General features: G+C 41.8%; 1 protein-coding gene, 1 long non-coding RNA gene and 1 pseudogene across 8 annotated transcripts in view; 2 read left to right on the forward strand and 1 right to left on the reverse strand.

Annotated features, from left to right (window-relative positions):
- EIF4ENIF1 (eukaryotic translation initiation factor 4E nuclear import factor 1) overlaps positions 1-23,726 on the reverse strand; it is a 52,713-nt gene extending 28,987 nt beyond the window's left edge. For 2 of the 7 annotated variants that reach the window (XM_075996711.1, XM_020283047.2), the window contains exons 1-4: positions 23,455-23,602; positions 22,400-22,522; positions 6,441-6,514; positions 3,741-3,868 (exon numbers count right to left, since the gene is read on the reverse strand). In XM_075996711.1, the coding sequence (XP_075852826.1) occupies positions 3,741-3,868; positions 6,441-6,514; positions 22,400-22,495 (298 nt within the window). In that variant the 5' untranslated portion in view covers positions 22,496-22,522; positions 23,455-23,602. Of the gene's footprint in view, positions 1-3,740; positions 3,869-6,440; positions 6,515-22,399; positions 22,523-23,006; positions 23,324-23,454; positions 23,603-23,662 lie in introns of those variants that run through there. The other 5 variants (XM_075996710.1, XM_075996707.1, XM_075996709.1 and 2 more) reach the window with 4 other exon arrangements.
- LOC142863488 (uncharacterized) lies at positions 5,844-13,010 on the forward strand. Its single transcript, XR_012914286.1, has 3 exons — positions 5,844-7,109; positions 7,756-7,924; positions 12,944-13,010. It is a non-coding gene; the product is annotated as an uncharacterized LOC142863488 (long non-coding RNA).
- Positions 19,719-19,837, forward strand: LOC142863756 (uncharacterized; annotated as a pseudogene).
- Positions 23,727-25,248: the final 1,522 nt, after the last annotated feature.

The raw sequence follows: 25,248 nt of genomic DNA on the forward strand, positions 1-25,248 counted from the left end.
CTGAGGCAGAAGGATCACTCGAGCCCAGGAGTTTGAGGTTGCTGTGAGCTAGGCTGACGCCATGGCACTCACTCTAGCCTGGGCAACAAAGCGAGAATCTGTCTCAAAAAAAAAAAAAAAAAAAAAAAATCTTAATAAAAAACAGCCCAATTAGGCCGGGCGCGGTGGCTCACGCCTGTAATCCTAGCACTCTAGGAGGCCGAGGCGGGTGGATTATTCGAGGTCAGGAGTTCGAAACCAGCCTGAGCAAGAGTGAGACCCCGTCTCTACTGTAAAAAATAGAAATTAATTGGCCAACTAATACATATAGAAAAAAATTAGCCGGGCATGGTGGCACATGCCTGTAATCCCAGCTACTCAGGAGGCTGAGGCAGCAGGATTGCTTGAGCCCAGGAGTTTGAGGTTGCTGTGAGCTAGGCTGACGCCATGGCACTCACTCTAGCCTGGGCAACAAAGTGAGACTGTCTCAAAAAAAAAAAAAAAAAAAAAAAAATTAAAAAAATGGACAAATAGTTTGAATAGACACTTCAAAGAGGTTATATGGATGGCAGATAAGCACATGAAAAGATACTCAACATCATTAGTCATTAGGGATATGCAAATTAAATCATATGATACCACTATGCACCTATTAGCATGGCTAAAATTAAAAAGACTGACCATTCCAAGTGCTGGCGAGGATGTGAAGCAAGTGGAACTCTCATACACTGCTGGTGGAAACGTAAAATGGTACAACCACTTTGGAAAACAGTTTGGCAGTTTCTCAAAACATTAAAAAAAATCTACTATACGATCCAGCCATTCTACTCCTAGGTTTTTACCCAAGAGAAGAAAAGAAAGCATATGTCCATACAGAGTTGTACATCAATGTTCATAGCAGCTTTAGTTACGACAGTCAAAAACTAGAAACAACCCAAATGTCTACCAACAGATAAATGGATAAACTGTAGTGAATCCATACAATGGAATACTACTAGGAGATAAAAAGGGGGAATAAGCTCTATACTGAACAATATGGATGAATCTTAAAATTATTCTGTGTGAAAGAAGCTACACAAAGAGTACATATAATAATTACATTTATATAAAATTCTAAGAAATGTAAGTTAATCTCTAGTGACAGAAAGCAGACCAAGGTGAGGAGGCGTTAAAGGGAGGCACTCACAGGGATACTAGGGAATTGCTGGGGGTGATGAAAATGCTTATGATGTTGATTGTGGTGGATACACATGTCAAGACATCAAATGGTACATAGTATGTGCAGTCTATTGTGTGTAAATTATCTCATTAACCACTTCGGTACTAGAGTCAACTATAGTCGATAGCCACAGATGAACACGCACAGCACAGCGTCGACTTTAGCCGACAGCCGAGATATGAAGGCGCACAGCCAAGGGTCAACTTTAGTGTTAATAACAAAACTTCTACAACAGTACTCTGAATCAAGGCAATACAACCCTTGTACTGCATCAGACAATCTCATGCACTTTAGAGAAAGACTTTTCCAGCACCTTACAATAGTGATAAAACAAAAAGGAAAAATTCATCAAGAAGATGTACTGTATGCTCAAAAAATAATAAAAGGTGTAGTACTAGATACTATTGTAAACAATGTAATATTGGCCTATGTGTAGCCCCATGCTTCGCAATTTATCATACCAAAGAAAAAATTTATTGTAATATTCAAAAACTTGTCTTATATATGATATGAATGAAATAAAACTATAATTTTGAATTGACTTCTAATTTTTCATTTATCAAAATAAAATTGTGAACATTTAAAAATAATGTAATAATAACATATATGTATATGCTACCTATTCTGATTTACATTACAAGTAAAGCTGCCTGTAAAGTGAAACAAGCTTTCAGTGCTTTAAAGCTTTCCTCATCACACAAGAGCAAAACACATTCGTTGTCAGTGCACAGCACAAACTATCATGCGGACTATGAGTGCCGGCTGTGGGCAAGGTTTCGCAGCCGGTGAGCGCCATACTGAAGTGGTTAAAGGTGTAAGAAAAAAATAAACATATCACCACATAAAAAAAATCTCTTCCTAGAAAAACTAGGAAACTGAAGGTTAGTTTTATTAATGCTCTTATCAGAAACAGGTCCTAGATTATTCTGGTATATACTTTTCCAGAATTTCTCTGTACAGTTAGTTTTTTCCAAAAAGAGTATACAATATAGACAGTTTTGTATAACTTGGTTATGACTCAATATTATGAATATTATTTTCCAATAAACATGTATGCAACATGTTTTTACAGCTGGACAATGTAATATTCCTTCATATGGATGTTCCAAAGTTTTCTCAATCTACCATTTCTATTTCTGCTATTGAATTTTTAAGTTCCTTTTTAGTTTTCATCATTTTAATAAAGTTTCTGTGTATATCTTTAATGATTCTGTTAGAATAAGTTATTTGAGGGACATTACTGCACTAACTGTACTATTGACTGTGTGTAGAAGGGTCTTAATAGTTTAAACTATAGTCACTCATATCATCTTTGCTCAGTTCCAAATTGTTATGACAGATCTTCCTATCATCTCAAAAGGAGTTCTGGCAACAAGTTCCTTGACTGGCTGTTACATTGCCTTGTCTCCATGTCACCCTTAAATCTCTTTTCGAGCTCAAAGGGGTAAAAGACATGGAAGATCAAACTTTACTCCAGTTTCAAATTATATCCAAACCTTGTATTTAGACCATAGTCCACTGTTTTGTTATTTTTTTTTTTGAGACAGAGTCTCACTCTGTTGCCTGGGCTAGAGTGCCGTGGCGTCAGCCTAGCTCACTGCAACCTCAAACTGCTGGGCTCAAGCAATCTTTCTGCCTCAGCCTCCCAAGGAGCTGGGACTACAGGCATGCGCCACCATGCCCGGCTAATTTTTCTATATATTTTCAGTTAGCCAATTAATTTCTTTCTATTTTTAGTAGAGACGGAGTCAGGCTGGTTTCGAACTCCTGACCTTGAGTGATCCTCCTCGGCCTCCCAGAGTGCTAGGATTACAGGCGTGAGCCACTGCGCCTGGCCCATTATGTATTAAGAATTGCCAGAACAGGGCCGGGCATGGTGGCTCACGCCTGTAATCCTAGCACTTTGGGAGGCCGAGGAGGGCGGATTGCTCAAGGTCAGGAGTTCGAAACCAGCCTGAGCGAGACCCCGTCTCTACCAAAAATAGAAATAAATTAATTGACCAACTAAAAATATATATACAAAAAAAAATTAGCTGGGCATGGTGGTGCATGCCTGTAGTCCCAGCTACTCGGGAGACTGAGGCAGTAGAATCGCTGAGCCCCGGAGATTGAGGTTGCTGTGAGCCAGGCTGATGCCACGGCACTCACTCTAGCCTGGGCAACAAAGTGAGACCTCTGTCTCAAAAAAAAAAAAAAAAAAAAGAATTGCCAGAACTGATTCATACTTGAGGACTAATCTCATGAGAGACAAACCATGATCAGATTTCAGCTCAGCTTTATGCTACCTATCATACCTAATTCAGTTATTTGTGCCAACGAAAGCCATCAATGCTTTTAATACAAGAGCATACAACCCAACACGGCTTACTCACCACTGCTAATGTAGGAAGACTATGACTACTCTGCTGTAATTAGGAAAGACCCAACTGGTAAATCAGTTTGCTGATAATGACATTTTCACCCAATGCATAAAACTCTCACAGCAGCCAAGAGCACGCTCCCCCAAATCATCACCCCCACTTCTGAGTGGCTGTGTGCTCACCTACTATCCTGCGCACCAGAGAAGGCCGGTCTGTATCCAACTCTTTCTTCAGACTTTCCACTGGTGAGCTCCGTCCTGATGCTGGGTAGAGAGAGGCATGCCACTTCTCAGGGTCCCAGACACCATCACTACAGGTCAAAAGGTACCAACGGTTAGCACTTATACCCAGGAACTATGCAGGTAGTCTAATTTCTAAACCTCTTGAGGTAATAAGTTATAGAAACCTTTTTCCAAAATAAAACTTCTTGGTTGCCTTTAGAATGCTTACCTCTTCTAAGATGAAAACTATCAATTCAGTAATGCTTTGTTGTTGTTCACATAATACCAATAGTTACTAGACAAACAATGATTTGTGCACAACTGAAACATTTAGACCATAAACCTTGGGGTGAATATGGATCACAATAACTACACCTGTCCTATGCAAGGAAGATGCTCTATAAATAATGACCGAGTTTACTGAAGTTTAATACAAGGGAATAAAAAATCCCTTAACCCTCTCATCAGAAGTAGCTCCTGGCATGTTTGCTGTGTATTTTTCTAGAATTTCTATGCACAGTTTCAATTTTTCCACAAGCAGAATAGACAGTTAAGAGCTTAAAATGTGTAGTTTAGGCCGGGCGCGGTGGCTCACGCCTGTAATCCTAGCTCTCTGGGAGGCCGAGGCGGGCGGATTGCTCAAGGTCAGGAGTTCAAAACCAGCCTGAGCAAGAGCAAGACCCCGTCTCTACTATAAATAGAAAGAAATTAATTGGCCAACTGATATATATATAAAATTAGCCGGGCATGGTGGCACATGCCTGTAGTCCCAGCTACTCGGGAGGCTGAGGCAGTAGGATCGCTTGAGCCCAGGAGTTTGAGGTTGCTGTGAGCTAGACTGACGCCACGGCACTCACTCTAGCCTGGACAACAAAGCAAGACTCTGTCTCAAAAAAAAAAAAAAAAAAAAATGTGTAGTTTAGGTTTTGTTATTCCCTAATAATGGGGTGGCAGGTGCACAGTGCACAGAGCAAAATCTCTGGAGCCCAACCATCTGGGCTCAAATTCTAGCTTTGCTACCCACCACTTGGGGCATTCTGGATAAGTTATTGAGCTGTATCTTCTGCAGCAAGGACTTCCTCAACCTTATCAGAACAGGTTGCGCTATACACTAGCACAAGTGAAGTAGAAGTGTAGTGTCCCACACCTGTCCTTTGCGGATTGTAATATTTATAATGTTGAACTCTTACAAGTATTTGATTTGATCGTATCCTTCCCCAGACCAATGTTCCATGAAGGCAGGGAGTATCTGAGAGCACTCGGCACAGTATTTATTTACCACATGGCAGGAACCAACTAAACATTTCTTGGATAAATGAGTCAACCTCTCAGTCTCAACTCCTCACAATAAAGAGATATTACCTACCTTCTAGGGTGGTTGTGAGGATTACTTGGAGTTTAAGAGCCCAACAAATTTTAATTCTCTGAGAGAAGAGAAACAAAAGAATGAGAAGCTTTCTCTTCTATCTCTGTTATTTTACTAGGCACAATGTCTCCACTTCAGAATAAAAGCTCTATGTCTGCCCAAGATAACTTTATTTTATGCCAAGAAGAAATGGTGTTTTAACAATAAAATTCAACTTGAGGCATAACTTTAACAAAAAAACAGCTTCTCTGACACTCAGGAAAAATCCTAACCAACTGGAATAGCCATTATTCAACTATCACCTTCATCAGGGGAAGGTGGTAAGGCATCCAGGTTTAACAGCCCTTCTCAACAGTCCATATACAAATTTTAAAAAGTCTATCCTATTCAACCATGGAATTAAACATAGTATGATGCTTTATGTTAAAAAAATAAAATTAAATTAAAAAAAACGTGGGCTAGGCTGGGTGCAATGGCTCATGCCTGGAATCCCAGCACTTTGGGAGGCTGAGGTGGGAGGATCACTTGAGGCCAGGAGTTCAAGACCAGCCTGTGCAACATAGCAAGACCCCCGTCTACCAAAAATAGAAAAATTAGCCAGGAGTTGTGGCACACGCCTACAGTTCCAGCTACTTGGGAGGCTGAGGCAAGAGGGTCACTTGAGCCCAGGAGTTATAGGCTGCAGTGAGCTATAATCATGCCACTGCACTCCAGCCTGAGCAACAGAGCAAGACCCTATCTTAAAAAAAAGGGGGGGGGGCTAACACGAACCATCTACCATATTTAAGAAATGACTAAGAAGAGCATAAATAATACAATATAGGATTACTGGACATTTTCAGACCATTGTTAGCTATAACCTCATTAAACCAAAACCATCTCCCTCTTATGAAGGAACCTAGGATGCAATAGGGTAATCTGAATGGCTGAACAGTTCTTCTGTCTAAGGGCTCAGAGCCCTCCTGATCAGCACACTTGGGGCAGGCCCTTGAGGAAGCACGCTCAAAGCACAGTGCAAAAACCACTGGTAGAGGGAAAAGACACTGGTGAAGACTCCTAGGTTCAAGTGTTTATTCTGCTTTCTGACTATGTGACTGACCAAGTCATTTCTAGTTTTAGTTTCATTACCAGGTAGTTGAAGCTCATGTTATTACCTCTTGAAATCCCTCTTCCACTTACAATTCTACCAGAACACTTCAAAACAATAGAATTCTTAATTTACCAAGTTTAATATAACAAAAAGTTAACAACTAGAAGAAGTTAATGACTAGAATAACACCCAATGACAGCCATACCTGTCATATTTTTCAGAAAGGCATGAAGGCCTCTGTTTGGAATGGGGGCGTTCTTTTATGTCCAAGAGCTCCTCCTGAAAAGAGAAATCACATTTCTCAGGTTACACACTTTCAACCTATTTCTGTTCTAAATAATTCTGAGTGTCTTGCTTAAACATTTCACATAATCCTTGTACCTTATACCTTGACTTATTTCATAAAGGACAAGAGTTAGATCAAGATTCTTATACGAAGCTCAAACAGGTTTATCAAATAATTTAAAAGTGATCACTTTCTTGCTAAAATACATTCTCTCATAATTGCTATCCAATAATATGGTTATTCCATAACACTGAATGCTCATGAAGGCATGGAAGCCTTACCCTTAGATAAAACCTGCACCTAATCTTACCACTTTTAAATGCATTAAGTAACAATTTACAAGGGTATAGTTTTTCTTTAACATAAAGTTGCAAGAATAAAAAAGAAAAACACCCATATGCTATTTAGCTGGATTCATCTGTTAACATTTCCCCCATTTATCATTTGCTCTTTTTGCAGAATATTATGAGACTGTTCTGTCACCCTGGCTAACATGTGGTGGTGGCGCCATCATAGCTCACCAGAACCACAAACTCCTAGGCTCAAGCGATCCTCCTGCCTCAGCAGCCCAAGTAGCTGGGCGTACAGGTAGGTGCACACCACCATGCCTGGCTAATTTTTCAACTTTTTGTAGAGACAGGGTGATCTCACTCTTGCTCAGGCTAGTCTCGAACTCCTAACCTCAAGTGATCCTCCCACCTCTGCCTGATAGAAGGCTAAGATTGCAGCCATGAGCCACCATGCCTGGCCTTTTTGCAGAGTATTTTTTATTGATACAAATATTTGTACATATTTACGGGGTACATTGTCATTTTGTGACATGCATAGACTGTGTAATGATCAAGTCTATGTATTTGAAGTGTCTGTTACCTCAAGTATTATCATTTCTATGTGTTGAGAACATTATAAATCCTCTCTTCTAGCTATTTTGAAATACACAATACATTATTGTTAACTATAGTTGCCCTACTCTGCTATTAAACATTAAAACTTATTCCTTCTACTTAACTGTATGTTTGTCCCCATTGACACCTCTCTTACCTGTCCCCATCTCCCAGCACCCTTCCCAGCCTCTGGTATGTGTCTTTCTAATCTTTATCTTCATGAGATCAACTCTTTTAGCTTCCCCATACAGTTTTTTGAGTCATTTGAGAGTAAACTGCATTAAGTCATGATCCTTTGTCCCTAAATACTTCAGTGCCTGTTTCCTAATAATGAGGATATTCTTTTACAGACTCTTATCTGGTTCCATGAGAATATGGCCCTACAGAAAATGATTTCAGTGATAATTTTTCCATTCTTCCAAGAATAATACTCGGCCAGTATCATAACAGATGCACAGGAGAAGCTAATCCATCACATACAATAGGAGGATTGTCAGTTTTTTACAACTACAACTATCGGTAATACTTTATCCTCACAATTCCAATTTTGTCAACTGATCCAATAATGTCCGTTATATTTACTTTCTTCCCCTATCCAACACAGGATCCAGTCTAGAATCAGATATCTGGTTGTCATGTCTCTTCTGTCTCCTTTAATCTTGAACATTTCTACAACTTTTGTCTGTACAACATTGACATTTATAAAGAATATAGCCTCTTTAAAAGAACATTATTCATTTTGAGTTTAATGTTTTCTCATGATTAGATTGAAACTAAGCATCCCTGGAGCAGAATGTTAACCTAAGAGATGTCATATCCCTCTTAGAACATCACCTCTGGATGCCCATTATGTCCATCTGCCCATTATTAGTGATATTCATTTTGATAACTTGGTCAAGGTGTTTTCCAGCTTCTTTACTATTTAGTTACTACTTTCCCATTTGCATTTAGTAAGCAATCTGTGGGGAAACACTTTAACTCATCCAATTATCCTGGTCTTCAAAGTTCCCACCTAAATTTAACAAATCTATTGATAATTCTTCCCCAAACCACTGTTCATTTTCCAACTACAGCCCTCTCTGTATATTTACCACCCAGCACGTGGCATTATACTATAAACACAAGTCTTCTTTTTTTCCTATTTACCTATTTATTATTGATATGGACTTGCAGATTCCTAGATATTTCCAGTGGTCTATAATTCATTAACATCTTTCATTATTTTGGGGCTCAAATTGTCCCAGACTTTGCCAGTGGAAGTCTCTTCATGCTGGCTTATGTGGCCTTTCAACATGTCCCAAGCATTTCTTTTCTAAAAGCACTGCCTTACTCTCTGGCTTATCTCGTACCTATCCTGTCCCAGCCCTGGAATCAGCTACCTCTGAGAAATCTTAGTCCCTTTATGTGGGGAATGGCATAAAAAACCAAGGTCTGGGAACTGAGTATCCTCATTTGCTTCAAGGTCCTTTCTGCGGAACTAGAAAATATGCATTTATATAGGCATATATACACATACACTAATATGCAAACACCTGCTCATATACATGCATACACACACAAAAAAACGATTACTTTCTTTTGGTATACAATTTCATAACAAAGTGAAAAAAGCAATTTCCAAACATTCAGCACCAGTAAAATGCTGCAACTGCCTTGCAAAAAGGCATATGGCGCTGTACCATGACCTCCGCAACACTACCATGCGCCTCACGATAGAATGTGCACTGCTTCTCACATCATTGCTTTCTTGTCTTGGGGTAAGGATAGAGGGATACATTTACTCTCTCAGCCTATAGGAATCACTGCACGTAAGCATACCATGCATTTTTTCTCAGTGTCTTTAGAAAACTGAAGCATCTAAATGTTTTCTTCAGGATAGCAAAATGTTCTAGAACCAGGTGACATTACAGTTTTAAAACCAGAATATCAATCAGGCATTTGCATTTTTTAGAATTTATTAATTGGGTAGAAATATCTAGACAAATTTAGAATACAGAGATAAACAGAATTCCTAATACAAGAAAATATCTAGAGGCTATTCAAAATGCTGGGAAAACTGTCAATGCACTGACACCACCTGCAAATCACCAACAAAGACAGCAATCTAGTGAAATCTGCAGGGCAAACACAGTGTCAGACCTGTGGGGGGCGACACAAATTTGGAGCTTGAGGGGTGTGCCAGGGTGAATGAACCAATAGTGGTTACGAAGATATCAGATTACAGTAAAGAAATCTTTAGGACAGGAGGGCTTAAAAATTTTCCAGTAGAAACAGGAAGGACCTTGCAATATAGGAAATACTTATACTTAACACTATAGGAAAAAATACTGCAAAGCAATTTTTTTGCTATTTGAAGTAACTCAAAGATTACATATTCACTTACCATCTCCCCATCCAAATAATATTAACTAAGGGCAATACCCATCACATTTTCTACATACAAATTTCTAAAGAGTGGGTTTTTTGTAAGGGCAATACCCATCATACTTAAATGTGCAAATTCTCAACATACAAATTTCTAAACAGTGGGTTTTTGACTCCAAAAGATAATAGGGAGCCCAAGTTACTACCACAGTGGTTTGCTGAAACTCTAATGATTTTTACCTATTTATTTAGGAGTCAACCGGGCAAGATTTATACTTTAACACAGCCTCAAAACATCTATGAAAATCAAATTTTGGTCCTATTGGTGGGGAATCAAAAAAACATTGTAACGAAAGTAACAGCCAGCCTTAATAAAAAGGGAAATGAGGAGCCTAAGGAGAGATGACAGCTAAACATAATATGGCAGCCTAGACTGAATCGTGGAACAGAAAAAGTAAATTAGTTTAAAGCTAAGAAAATGTGAATATAGATTTTAGCTCATGACAACATATCAACACTGGCTCACTAACTGCAACAAATAAACCATGCTAACGATGTTAATAATAGAGGAATCCTCTACTATTTTCCCAGTTTTTATATAAATCTTAAACTATTCTAAAAAATAAAGCTTAACCCTACCTCATAGCATATACAAAAATTAACTCAAAATTTATCAAATATCTAAATATAAGAGCTTAAACTATAACTAGAAAATATAGCTGATGTCAATCTTCATGACCTTGGATTAAGCAATGACATCTGTAAGTACAAACCAATGGAAGAAAAAGATAAACTCGATCTCAAATTTAAAAGCTTTTGTGGGCTGAGCGCAGTGGCTCACCCCTATAATCGTAGCACTCTGAGAGGCCGAGGAGGGAGGATCGCTCAAGGTCAGGAGTGTGAGACCAGCCTGAGCAAGAGTGAGACCCCGTCTCTACTAAAAATAGAAATAATCGAGGCAGGAGCGGGGAGGAGAAGGGTGTATACTTACATAATGTGTGCAGTGCGCACCACCCAGGGATTGGACACGCTTGAATCTCTGGCACGTGGAGGGGGGGCAAGGGCAATATTTGTAACCCTAACAATATTTGTACCCCCATAATATGATGAAATAAAAGAAAAAAAAAGGAAATAATCGGCCAACTAAAAATATATATAAAAAATTAGCTGGGCATGGTGGCACATGCCTGTATACAGTTCAGCTACTCAGGAGGCTGAGGCAGGAGGATTGCTTGAGCCCAGGAGTTTGAGGTTGCTGTGAGCTAGGCTGACTCAACAGCACTCTAGCCAGGGTAACAGAGTGAGAATCTGTCTCAAAAAAAAAAAAAAAAAAAAAAAAAAGCTTTTGTGCTTCAAAGCCACTATCAAAAAAATGAAAAGACAACCCATAGAATGGGGAAAAATATTTACAAATCATCTATCTGATAAGTGTCTAGTATCCAAAATATGTAGAGAATGCTTACAACTCAACAACAAAAAGACAACCCAACTTAAAAACAGGCAAGGCTAAGTGCGGTGGCTCATGCCTGTAAATCTAGCACTCTGAGAGGCTGAGGTGGGAGGACTGCTTGACATCAGGAGTTGAACCAGCCTTAGCAAGAGCAAGACCTCATCTCTACAAAATTAGAAAAATTGGCCGAGCGTGTTGGTGCACGCCTACAGTCCCACCTACTTGGGAAGCTGAGGCACAGGAATGCTGGAGCCCAGAAGTTTGAGGTTGCAGTAAGCTATGACAATGACAATGCACTCTAGACAGGGTCACAGAGTGAAACTGTCTCAAAAAACAAAACAAAAACAGGCAAATGGGGCCAGGTGTGGTGGAGTATACAGTCTAAGCTACTTGGGAGCTGAGGTGGGAGGATAACTTAAGCCCAGGAGTTCAAGGCTGCTATGAGTGTACCATTGTACTCCAATATGAGCAACAGAGTGAGATAGTCTCTAAAAAAAATAAAATTAAAAATAGGCCAGGCATGGTGGTTCACAACTATAATTCCAGCATTTTGTAAGGCTGAGATGGGATGATCGCTTAAGGCCAGGAGTTCAAGACCAGCCTGGGCAACGTTGCGAGATCCTGTCTCTACAGAAAATTTTAAAAATCAGCTGGGCATGGTGGCGCATGCCTGTAGTCCTGGCTATTTGGCAGGCTGACATAGGAGGACTGCTTGAGCCTAGGAGTTCAAGGCTACAGTGAGCTATGATCATACCACTACACTCCAACCTCAGAAACAGAGCAAGTGTCAATAAATGAACACAGGAAAATTATTTCAAGAGACATTTCTCCAAAGATACACAATGGCCAACAAGCACATGAAAATTGTTCGACGCTATTATTAGGGAAATGCAAATCAAAACCGCAGTGAAATACTAATTCACACCCACTAGGCTGGCTATAATTGGGAAAAAAGGAAACTCACAAGTGTTGGCAAGGACGTAGAGAAATTAGAACCCTCATACATTGTTGATGGGAATGTAAACTACTGCAGTTGCTGTGGAAAACAGCGGCAGTTCCTCAAAAAGTTAAACAGTTACCCTATGACCCAGCAATTTTACTCCTTGTTATATACCAAAAAGAACTGAACACAGAAACTTGTACACAAATGCTCCTAGCAGTATTCACAGCAACCTAAAATAGAAATTACCCATGTGTCCATCAGCATAAACAAAATGTTGGTATATCCATACAATGGAGTATATTTGGTAATAAAAAGAATTCAAATACTGACACACTGAACAGAATACAATGGAATTATTTAGCAAAAAGAAATGAAGTACTTTCATTCTAAGCTACTATAAGGTTCATGAATGAACTTTGAGAACTTTATGCTAAGTGAAAGAAGCCAGACTCAAAAGGCTACACATTGCATGATTCTCTTTATATATAATGTTCAAAATAAGTAAATCCATACAGACAGAAAGTAGATTAATGGTTGCAAGGGGCTAGGGGGAAGGGGATAATGATGACTGTTAATGGGTACAAAGTTTCTGTTTGGGGTGATAAAACTGTTCTGGATTAGTGATGGTTGTACAACTTTGTGAATTTACTAAAAACCACTGAATGGTATACTTATGTATATGAATTATATCTAAATTTTAAAAGTTTATTTAAAAAGGTAAATGAAGAGGTTCTGTCACCAGAGTTTAATATTTTATTCAATTTAATTTTTCTTCTTATAGACTTATTGCTCTAATCACAGACTGATAAAGGCCTACTACTCTCAGATATGAAAGAGTCGCTCAGGTTGGTAAAAACGTTCTAACATTCATTCCCATGTTATTCCAGGGTTTTTTTGTTGTTGTTGACTTTACATGCTTGGTAAATATAGGTATAACAAATGCTCAAGTGGCCAACTGTACAAACTTGTCGAGCCTATAAGAACAAAAGGCAGAGTAACAGGTAAGTTGCACAATGGCTTAAACAACGTCAGCAGCACCATTTATGCTGGGGTGCACCTCTGACCAAGTGCAGTGCCTGAAGCACAGCTTACCTGTTTGTAGAAGATGAAAAGCCATTTTCTTCACTAATAGACTGAGAAATGGGTAAACACACACACACAACACACAACTCCTGGGTTGTAAAAGCTGCTGGGAATAGATGTCTAGGTAAAACTATTTACTGCTCTTGAGAGCAAGGCTTTTAAAACCAGTTTCACGGGCTGGGCGTGGTGGCTCATGCCTGTAATCCTAAAACTCTGGGAAGCTGAGACCGGAGGATCGTTTGAGCTCAGGAGTTCGAGATCAGCCTGAGCAAGAGCGAGACCCCGTCTCTACTAAAAAAAAAAAAAAAAAAGAAAGAAAGAAAGAAAGAAATTAGCTGGACAACTAAAAATACATAGAAAAAATTAGCCGGGCATAGTGGCGCATGCTTGTAGTCCCTACTACTCGGGAGGCTGAGGCAGTAGAATTGCTTGAGCCCAGGAGTTTGAGGTTGCTTTGAGCTAGGCTGATGCCATGGCACTCTAGCCGGGGCAAAAGAGTGAGAATCTGTCTCAAAAAACAAAAACAAAAACAAAAACAATCTGGGAGGCCGAGGCAGGCGGATTGCTCAAGGTCAGGAGTTCGAAACCAGCCTGAGCAAGAGCAAGACTCTGTCTCTACTAAAATAGAAAGAAATTAATTGGCCAACTAAAAATATATAGAAAAAATTAGCCGGGCATGGTGCCCATGCCTGTAGTCCCAGCTTCTTGGGAGGCTGAGGCAGTAGGATCGCTTGAGCCCAGGAGTTTGAGGTTGCTGTGAGCTAGGCTGACACCGGGCACTCACTCTAGCCCAGGCAACAAAGTGAGACTCTGTTTCAATCAATCAATAAAACAAATCAGTTTCATGGACTCAAGGATTATAAGGAACACCCCCCCCCGAAACCATATATAAAAGTATACACTTGTACAATTTCTGCGATGAGTGTTCATACCTTCAAAAGATCATCAATGTATCCCAAAGAGGTTAAGAATTAATGATTTAAATTTAGCATGTTTCTCAAAATGTGGCCCAAGGTCTACCTGGGATGTTTAAGGTAAGATAAGAGAAAGCCTCCTTGAGCAGTTTAGAAAGCTAAATGCGCTACCTCCCAGCAATGCCCTAAGATGGTATCCCAGCACAAGATCCGCCACTTAAGTCAGGAGGAGAAAAAGCATAAGCTAAGTCAATACACAGTGACCTCTTTCCATAACTGTCCACAGAACTTTTCCTGTGTGATTACCCTTATCCCTGCCCCGACAGCTCTTCTAGTCTCTCGAGAGAAGTGCTGAACTTACCATCTTATCAAGAGCCCTTAACATCAATTATTCCTGGAAAGGAACCCCCTTGGGATATCTTCTTTTTTTCTTCTAGACACAGGGTCTCACTCTGTCATCCAGACTGGAATGCAGTGGCTCAATCATAGCTCACTGCAGCCTTAAGCTCCCAGGCTCAAGCAATTCTCCTGCCTCAGTCTCCTGAGTGGCTAGACTATAGGCATGTGCCACCATAGCTGGCTAATTTTTTAAATTTTATTTTTTTGAGACAGGGTCTCATTCTGTTGCTTGAGCTATCAGTGGCATCATCATAGCTCACAGCAACCTCAAACTCCTGGGCTCAAGCGATCCTCCTGCCTCAGCCTCCCAAAGTGCTGGGATTACAAGCATGAGTCACCACACCCAGCCCCCTTTGTGATATTTTTAAAGAAAACTTTTAATTTTGGCTAAAGGCAGAATATTTGGAAAATGCCCTCTCTAACTGGGGCTGCTCCCTCCTTATGAGTATTTCAGGAGAAAATGTGATATTACCTTTTTGTAGTCTTAAAAACCCACAGAAACTTACTGACTATGGACAAATTCACTAAAGTTATCATCTGAACAACAGAAGAATTAATACCTGAGATTTCACTTTTTACACAGGCTACTTAGACCTGACTAGGCAAGAACAGGCTGCAAATTGCCCAAGAGCCACACACCCAATGAAGTATCAACACGTTTTCTAAGTTGCAGCATCTTTCCTTAAAGAAAATTGTCAAACCTCCCAAAACACCTTATTTGGGAATAACATGGACACCTACTTTTGGTGCTCAGTATTAAAGTAGGAAGCAAATGAATCTCAACGTAAGCCCCAATGGTTAAAATTCTCAACCAGTGTCTCTGCAGGAATCCCTTGCAGAAACAGCTGTGCATTCTGATGACACTGACATCAAAGAATTTCACACACATAATATACACAGAAGGGGATTAAAGGGGTAATATTCCTTGGCTTTGTGAGCTGAATTCAATTCATAAGAGTAATAAGTTCAATTTTTTTAATAATTAAGGTAGATGTTTTTTAAAAAAACAAAATTCCCTTGTTAATGGTTAAAGTGCTCTAGAAGTGACCCAGTACCCTACTTGTGTGTGCCTGGCTCTTCATCAAGAAAGCAAATGCTCCAAGAGCAGTGATTCAGTTGGGTCTATCTTTGATGTCCTCTCCCAGTCCCTACCCTCCACACACCCACTAGTATCAGGCCTGGCTCATCAGGCTCTCAGATGGTTGCTAAACTCACCTGACACTTCATTCTGCAAAATCACATAATTACTCTGAAAAAATGAGAAAGCTGTAAATATAGATCACGATGGGGTAACAGCATCCATAGTTGTTAGCCAGGGCAACAGCGAACTAATAACACAGGGGCACGTGGGATACATTCCATCATTCCCCATTCGTGAAGTTAAAAAACACTATTTAGAATAGTTCCCGCAGGCAGTTCAATGGAACCATCATACAGAGTTTATAAACAGGATTTAGCACCTGGACTCATGCAAGCATCTGACAGTGGCTGATTTCAATGCAAAGACTTTCTTCTAGTGAAGAAATTTATATGAAATTTAAAAAATGGGGACAGAAAACACAGAAAAGCTTGGTGTTTTTGGTTCATGTTTCTTCTGTTGATCTGGCCAAAGCAATAAAAGTAAACCTTGGTTTTTAAATGTGTTCATACACCAATAAAAGCAATGTAAAACATTAAGCAAGCAGGTAGATAAATAATAGAGGGAAACTTAAAATATGAAAATCACTTTAGGTTAGTGGCATTGAATCCTCAATAAGACTTTCCATTTTCATACGAAAATGGAGATAGTTACCCATTATATTTAGAAAATAAGCATCTTGATCTAAAGTTGCTATCTAAGGGAGATATATCATTTAGTACCCCCCCCAACCTTACTACATCATGATTTTTTTTTTTTTTTTTTTTTGAGACAGAGCCTCATTCTGTTGCCCCAGCTAGAGCACAGTGGCATCCTAATAGCTCACCGCAACTTCAAACTCCTGGGCTCAAGCAATCCTCCTGTCACAGCCTCCCACGTAGTTGGAACTACAGGTGCATGCCACCATGCCCAGATCCATTTTTTCTATTTTTAGTAGAGACAGGGTCTTGCTCTTGTCTAGGCTGGTCTCGAACTCCTGAGCTCAAGCTATCCTGCCCCCTTGGCCTCCCAGAGTGCTAGGATTACAGGTGACAGCCACCACACCCAGCCCCAAAGCAGTTTTTAACACTTACTGTGTGCCACATGCTTTTCTAACCACTTGAAATGCATTTTCTCATTTATTTCCCATAAAAACTCTATGAGGAATTCTATAAGTACGATTCCACTCCCATGTTATAGAGGAAAAGGATGAGATTCAGAGAAGCTAAGTATATGACTAAAGGCCACACACATTAGTGATACCAATGAGAATCCTAAACCAGGCGGTGGGGATCTCAGCTCCTCATCCTTTCCTCTCCAATGCTTCTCTTGAGGGCAAGGGAAGGTCCATCACTCCTCTGGAAGGTACATTCTAGAACCTCTGCCACTCAGTGCTGGGCTTGTCCCTGTCCAGTTAGACTACTGGAACCCTAAGCCAAACTGCCACCTCCTTGAGCAGGTTACGCCTAACCCAGCCTCCTGTCATAGCTTTTCCTGAATAGGCCCCTTCCACAAATTTCTATGTTAAAGGATCCAGTTGTGCAATGCCTGACTCATTATCTAGCTAAAAGTTCCCACTACGAGCAAGTAGGAGAAGATCTCATGGGGCAAGGGCCCTGAACCCCAGCTTTTCAAGATGACTTAGAAGTAGAACAGGTAGGAAAGAGCTGCAGAAAGACAGTGTCTATGGTCTTGCTGGCCAGCCCCATCTAAGAACTTCCAGTTAACTAGGTTTTCTGGGCAGCTGACACATTAAGATTGAATAAAGATTTTTCATGCCTTCCCCAATATAAATATGTATCCCTATTTTTATACTAGCTTAAGAAGTTTGTAGCTAAGTATGTCACTGAAATGCCACCTGTTAGAGGTTACTACTCATCTCAGTTGTATCTTTCTTCTTAAAGAAATATACATATACAGTTAAAACAAGATTTCTACATAGGAAAAACTAACCATCATATTCTTGATTTCAACCTAGGATTTAAATCAGTTACTCTTGTCTCAGAGGGCTTGGCTTCAAGTTTCATAACTGACTCTCTCAAAGAAAGCTAGGAAGATTAACTCAAATCAGTCCATTTCAGTTGCTTGTTTGTTTTCTTTATAATTTTAAAGCAAAGACAAACATGGCTGTAGCAATCACTATGATCAACTGGCCCACCAGCCACAAATCAAGGTAGCCTCCTTTAAAGATTTCCAGATACAGGGCCGGCGTGGTGGCTCACGCATGTAATCCTAGCACTCTGGGAGGCCAAGGAGGGAGGATTGCTCAAGGTCAGGAGTTCAAAACCAGCCTGAGCAAGAGTGAGACCCCATCTCTACTAAAAAATAGAAAGAAATTAATTGGCTAACTAAAAATATATAGAAAAAATTAGCCAGGCATGGTGGCGCATGCCTGTAGTCTCAGCTACTCAGGAGGCTGAGGCAGTAGGATTGCTTGAGCCCAGGAGTTTGAAGTTGCTGTGAGCTAGGCTGACGCCACAGCACTCTAGCCCAGGCAACAGAGTGAAACTCTGTCTCAAAAAAAAAAAAAAAGATTCCCATTTTAAATTTTTTAAATTTTTTTAAAGCCAGTCAAAACCAATTCATAACTAGTCAAAGTAATGAAGAGCCCACATGAAGTTAAACTCATAAAATCCAACAGCTACTTTTTGGTTGGCAGGTTTAACATGCATGCTTGACACTGGTCAGTATTGAGCTGAATGTCCTAAATGTTTAATTGCCTATCCAACTGGCAGATGACAGCCATTTAATAAGAATCAGTAGCAAAATACAGGAGCAAAGGAGGAACAGCACGGAGTATGTATACCCTGACCTAAGAAGATCAGCTTACTCATCTGAAGAAAAAAACATGGATCTGAATAGTCAGGAGGCCTAAAATGTTTCAATTTCACATTTCAAGCAGAAGATAGCATCACTAACAAAACAGCAGGTACTATATACCTCAAGAACTGGTTTTAAAAAAAGGCCTCTGATGAAGAAAAAGTTGTATGAGTCCCTCCAAATTTTTCTACTAATGAGCACCACTGCCTCCTGTTTCCTAAGCCAATGGTTCTCAAACTCAAACCTGAGTCAGAATCCCCTGAAAAACTTGCTAAATGCATAGGGCTAGGCCCTACCCCCAGAGTTTCTCATTCAATACCACTGGGAAGGGGCCTAAGATTTGTATTTCTAACAAGTTACCATATGAGATGATACTAATGCTTTTTCAGGGACTACACTTTGAGAACCACTGCCTAAACCACTTTTAATCCACAACTTTCAGATGAGACCCTATTCTGTAACCTCCAAAAGTCATTTAACACGATCCAGTCACTTTAAAATGCGTATTTAAACACTACCAAAACATAGCTATTGGTCTTTGGAAACTGGCCTAGCAAAATAGATCCGAGTTTATAAATTAGGGGCTCAACGACCTCAGGATAACACGTGTATATAATAAACCCACTTATAACCATCCCAGTTAATCATCACCGAGGCACAGGAGTAGGCCTGAAAGTAACTCACGTGACTCTAACTTGGGTTCCTGAGATATTGTCGGAAGCACAATGAATACCGTCCGAACCCTGAAGAGTAATAGTGCATCTGAGTTGTCTGACAACACCAACACCCTTTATCAAGTTCTCCAAGGAACACTAAAGCCTTGATACTCAAATCTGGGAACTGGTTAAAAGGCAGAATCTTCAGGCCCACCCTGACCTACCACTCAGAATTCATACTTTACCAAAGCCTGTAGGGGATCCCCTGGGGATGTTAACATTTGAGAAGCTGGCCTAAAGGATGTCAACACAGGGAAACTCTGTATGTTACCCTGAAAAGCACCTGACCAAATACTTGCACTCTTCCACCTTCATGGGGGTAAAAAACTCTTCAAATTCTGAACAGACTATTAAAGTTATCTCAGAAGCAACTAAATGCTGAAGGTCAAAGGTCTAAGGGGCCCTTTCATCTGGCCAATGTGTTTTTTTGATCATGTGAGTAAACATCCACATCTACAAAGGTTTCCACAGACTACATCACCTATAAAAAAAAAAAATCACTGATGAGTCTACAGCCATACCACCCTGAATGCACCCAATCTCATCTAATCTCAGAAGCTAAGCAGTGTTGGGTGTGGTTAGTACATGGGTGGGCGACCACTGGGGAATACTGGGTGCTGTAGTTTTAAAAGAAAAAAAAGAAAATCAAGACTGACAAGAACAGTTTCCTTCTACTGCTTCTGGACCTCCTAGCCTGTGAACTCTTTCTTTATTCACATAGTTTGATCTCAGTATGTAGGGGAGGAAGTAGGATGGCTCAAATATTATTCCAATTGTGGAACTAACAGGACATTTATTATAGTGTTCAGAATGCAGGACCATTTCAACTCTCTTCAAAGGCAGAAAGACTTAGTTATCAAATTATTAGAGTATGTATGTACATAAAATTATTAGAGTATGTATATGAAAACACTACTCTGACACTGCCTAAACACTGTCCTAAAACTGCCATTATCTAAATCCTATTGGAGTGGAAAGTACACCTATTTCCAACTAAATTTGGTAGAGAAGACTGTTAAATCTAAGTGCCATTGTCATTAACCTACTAAATGCTTTTAACCAGTTCTTTAAGGCACATTTATCTAAGTATGACAGAATTCTGACATGAGAATGTCAAAAATGAGGGTCTGGCACAGTGGTTCATACTTGTAATCCCACTGCTTTGGGAGGCTGAGGTAGGAGAATTGCTTAAGCCCAGGAGTTAGATACCAACCTGGGCAACCCAGCAAGACCCCATCTCTACAAAAAATAGAAAAATTAGCTTATCAAGGTGGCACACGCCTACAGTCCTAGCGACTCAGAAGGCTGAGAGAGGAGGCCTGCTTGAGCCCAGGAGTTCAAGGCTGCAGTGAGCTATGATCATGCCACTGCACTCCAGCTTGGACAAAGAGCGAGACTCTGTCTCTACAAAATAAAGGACAATATTGAAGTTCTTAATCTTTACTGTGAACAAACATAAGTCCTACCCGAAGAGAGACTAATAAAATCTTCCTAAATATGACTTAAACATAAAGACAGAAATATACATGCCACCTTCTCATCACTGTGTGAAGAGATTCAAAAGCCTCTCTGCCTAGACTCTACAGTACCAGTTACAACTTTAATTCAGAAAGTACTGGGAGATTTCAGCTTCCCTTTATTTGATAAGCTTTTCTCCATTCAGAATTCACCTGTCAACATTTTAAGAAATGAATTTAGGTTGTGAAACACTACTCAAGCTCTGTCAGGTCTGAGAGAAAATACATTTTAGAAAAACAAATCTGAATGCAGAACTAAAATGCTATCAACTCACATGCTATCATATCAAAACAGACTGTGCTAAGGACAGCAATTAACCAAGAACACTTTTACACCTGAAAACTGTTTTTCCCCCGGACGGGTTCAGTGTAAATGCTGAAAACAGGCATTAATCTGACAGCATTTGATACTTTATCAAGTAGGTAAGAGTAGTGGCACGTACACAAACAAAGCTTAGCTTTAAAACATTAACCTGGGGCCAGGCGCCGCGGCTCACGCCTGTAATCCTAGCAATTCTGGGAGACCGAGGAGGGAAGATCGCTCGACGTCTGGAGTTCGAGACCAGCCAGAGCAAGACCCCCATCTCTACTAAAAATAGAAAGAAATTAGCTGGACAAATACAGAAAAAAGTAGCTGGGTGTGGTGGCACACGCCTGTAGTCCCAGCTACTTGGGAGGCTGAGGCAGGAGGATCGCTTAAGCCCAGAAGTTTGAGGTTGCTGTGAGCTAGGCTGATGCCATGGCACTCTATCCTGAGCAACACAGTGAGACTCTGTCTCCAAAAAAAAAAAAAAAAACCACAAACAAACAAACAAACAAAAAAAACCCCCATTAACCTGGGAAGCCAGGGACAATAAGTCCTGTTAGAGTCCATGACTGGGTCTGTACTAAAGAAATATAAATATGAGCCCAACCCTTCCAACAGTCCAATTGCTTTAACACTGTTGAGCAGGCTTTATATAATCCAGCCCAATACATGTCAGGGACCCAGCAACACATTTATAGCTCACCAAGTCCTGTCAAGTTCTCTAGAAACATTTAGTAGCCAATAAGATATATACTGAAGATCTTTAATATAAGATTACCCCCTCATTAGATATCTAGATCAGCAGTTTTAAAAATCACCATAAATTTTTAGCTAGTGGAAATATGACTGAAGCCTTACTTTTCTGAGTCCATATCCAATCTGTGATAGAAAGCAAACAAGCAAACAAAAAAATTCAGTTACCCTAGCCAAGCACACTAAAGAGCATTCCTATGCAGTTTGCCTCTCACGGAAACGTCAATACAGAGGATACCGATTTTGTGAGGCATTCTAGAAACAGAATCCTCACCCTACAGTATCTAAGTCAATAACATACCAATTACACAACTGTTACAGAACTTAAATATGCCAATGTATACCGATCAACAAATTTATACATGGGATCTGAGCTGACATCCTCTTCACCTAGAAAAGCTTCTTCAAGCAAATTCCAACTAAAACTCGTAATATTTATACTTCCAGAAAAATGTTCAAAGCAATGCTTTACTAAATTTAGTTAATATTTAATCCAAATAGCAAGTCAGAATGAAACTTCCACTTTAGAGTAATACCAGTAAAATACCTACACAATGTTACTAACTTTGCCACCTATAAAGAAACAATATTTCATTAGTAACAAAGCTTACTTTTGTATAGCGATGGGGGGATTTGGAGGCCGGCAGCTTCTTCAGGTCAAGGAAAGCATCTCCATTTTCTATTTCACCCACACTTCTCCTATCCATGGCTCCTTGATCTACAATTCTTTGCACCTGGAAGATAAATCAGCACAAAATTCTGAGAAGTTAGTTTTCAGCCATCTTGGCTGTTTAAGAAACTGAAACTTTTCTCTTAAAATAGCTAGTTTTAAAAAACAAGCCCCCACCCAAAAATTATGCTACAAATCAGAACCAACTTGTAAATAGAACCACTGGTACTTAGTTATCCCTCCTAGTATTCTAAGCATCAACAGGGTAAAAGCAGAAGTGGAAGATGTCAAACTGAAGGGATAACCTTTAAGCAGCTTTTAATACAAAAAGAAACCAAGATTAGTCGCTGCCACCCGTGAGGACCATTCGTGGGGAAGTTTCCTAGAGTGGGGGCAGGTAGGAGTCTGGTTGGTTTCGGGGGATCTGCGAAGTCGGGCTGTTGTAAAGTGCCTGTCACTTGCCAATGGACGGCGCCAGCTGCCCCTTATTACTCAGGGGTCAAGGACCGGGGACCGGGCCCCAGCGCCCCTCGCCCGGCCGGCCGCACCTGTGGCCATGTCACGGGAGCCCGGAGCAAGGAAAGGACCAGCACCGGCTTCAGCTCTGAAACTCGGCTTCCCCGCGCCGCCACCTCAACCCCCCGGCCCCTCGCGCAGGCCCTAGCCGAGCGGCCTCCCTCGGAGGAAGGGCGGGGACGGCACTCACTGAGGAAAGGCCGGCCGGGGGAGCAGGGAGGCCAAATCCCCCGGCCCGGGCACTTCGAGCTGGAGCTGGCGCAGGCCCGCCGCCGTCCGCCCCGGCCCGGCGGCTCGGGCCCGCCAGCCCGCCGCTGCCCGCCGGCCGCCCTGCGGGCCTCGCGCCCCTGCCCGCCCCCCGCGCGCGCCCCGGCGCCCGCGCTCACGCACGCGACCCCAGGAGCAGCGCGCCCGTGCCCCTTCTCTCCCCGCGGGCACCGGCGCAGCGCCCCGAAGCCCGCTGCCGCCGCCGGCCCTTACTCGGTCCCTCTGCCGCTCGGCGGCCCCTCTTCGCCTCCGCCGCCGCCTCCCTCCCCGCCGCCCGCGCGGGTCCGAGCGCTGCTCCCCGCGGCCTTCGCTCTCGCCCCCCCACCGGCCCGGGCTGTCTCTCTTCAGCCGCCGTAACTGCGGCCCGGCCCTCCGCCCCTCCTCTCCGGCCCCCTCCCCCTTAATAACTCCCTCCACGCACCCGGGCCGGGCGCCGCCTTCGCCGCCGCGCGCCCGGATGTGAGGTGGCTGCCGTGGTGCCGGGCGGAAAGGAGCGACATCGCGGCGCGCTCCCCGGACGCCGGCCCCTGCGCGGGCCCGGCGGCGGGGAGGCGGCGGCAGGGAGGAGACGGCGGCGGCGGCGAAGAGGCCGCGGTGGGGGCGGCGGCAACCTGTCCGCGTGCGCGCAGGCGGTCGCCGTGGGCAGCCCGGGGAGGGCGCCGCGTTCCCACGCGCGCTGCGCGGGGCTGGGAGGGGAAGCAGGCGGCGCTTGGGGCCCGGGAGCCGCGCCTCGCCGCTCTGGGAAGGCGGCGGCGAGGTGGTCCTGGGTCGCAAGCTGGGCGCGACCACCATTGCATGTGTACAGCTCGCGCCAGTGGGAATCTGGGTTGGGAGAACTTGCGCATTTTCGAGCCTTCTCTGACTTATCTGAGTTTCGCTCTAAGATGGTCTCTGTAAATTTATGAGAGTTAAACGAAATTACTGGCTGCTGCATTAATAAGCCAGCTTGCCACGGTTGCCTTTGATAGACAATAAAGGCAACTGAGAAATTCGTTAATGTTTTTTCCCGCCCATAAACTGCATGGGAAGGGGAAGTGCGAGTGTGGTTGGGAGAATGTGACATCGCAAACGTCTAGTGCCTAGAACGTAAAGCTGAGACTCTGGGGGGCAGGGGGCGGGCAGAGAAATGCAAATATGTGAGCAGGGCCAGCAAGTGCCAAGCTGGGAAACAGGTCATTTGTGAGCCTGGTCTGCAGAGGTGTCAAAGCCCTGTTTTCTGCCCTGTGGGACTGCCCAGAATTGACATGAAATGATACATGAGTGTGAAGAGGAACGCAGTTTTTCTCGTCAAAGGGCAGCGAAGCCTACAGTTCATTCAAGAGGCCTAGTTTCTTTGGACTTTACTTTTTTAACTCGTGTAATTAGGAGGTTGGGCAGTGACCACTATGCTTCCTTCTGTGAGTCTTGACAACAGAACAATGCTAACGTTTTTCTTTTCGTCTGTATTATTGAATAAAGATTCTTACAAACTATCTTTTTTTGCCAGCAAGAGGTAAAGGGAAACATTTGCAAGTGGGGCTTGAGTTTGCATCCCATCTCTGCCACTTCCTACAAGGTGTGGAACTAGGTAATTTGTCCTTGGAGTGAGCCTCAGTTTTCTCTTCTGTAAAATTGAGAAGATAACCCACTCATAGGGCAGTTGTCAGGATTAAACAAGATAAGGTGGGTAAAAACCTTGTAACCTCCATAAAACTGCTGAGTTTTTTTTTAAGCCTATGCAGAGATACATTGCAGGTGATTAATGGTCATTTTTATTTTAAAAATCAGGCTTTTATAATCCAAGTTCTTCCTAAAGTGCGTAGAAGCAGATCTAATTCCCATTAATGTCTTGGAGACTTTTCTAGAGTAGTGGAGAAGACTTATTCTTTGAAGCTATTAAAGCCTGGCTTTGCCAATTAGTGTGAAACCTAAGGCAGGCATTTTACCCCTCTGAAACTCTGGATGTGTCTTCATCTTTCAGAAAAGGATAGCAGTAGTACCTACTTCTCAAGCTTCTAGAGGGAATTA

Source organism: Microcebus murinus, chromosome 22 (assembly GCF_040939455.1).
Source record: "Microcebus murinus isolate Inina chromosome 22, M.murinus_Inina_mat1.0, whole genome shotgun sequence".
Taxonomy (NCBI): Eukaryota; Metazoa; Chordata; class Mammalia; order Primates; family Cheirogaleidae; genus Microcebus; species Microcebus murinus.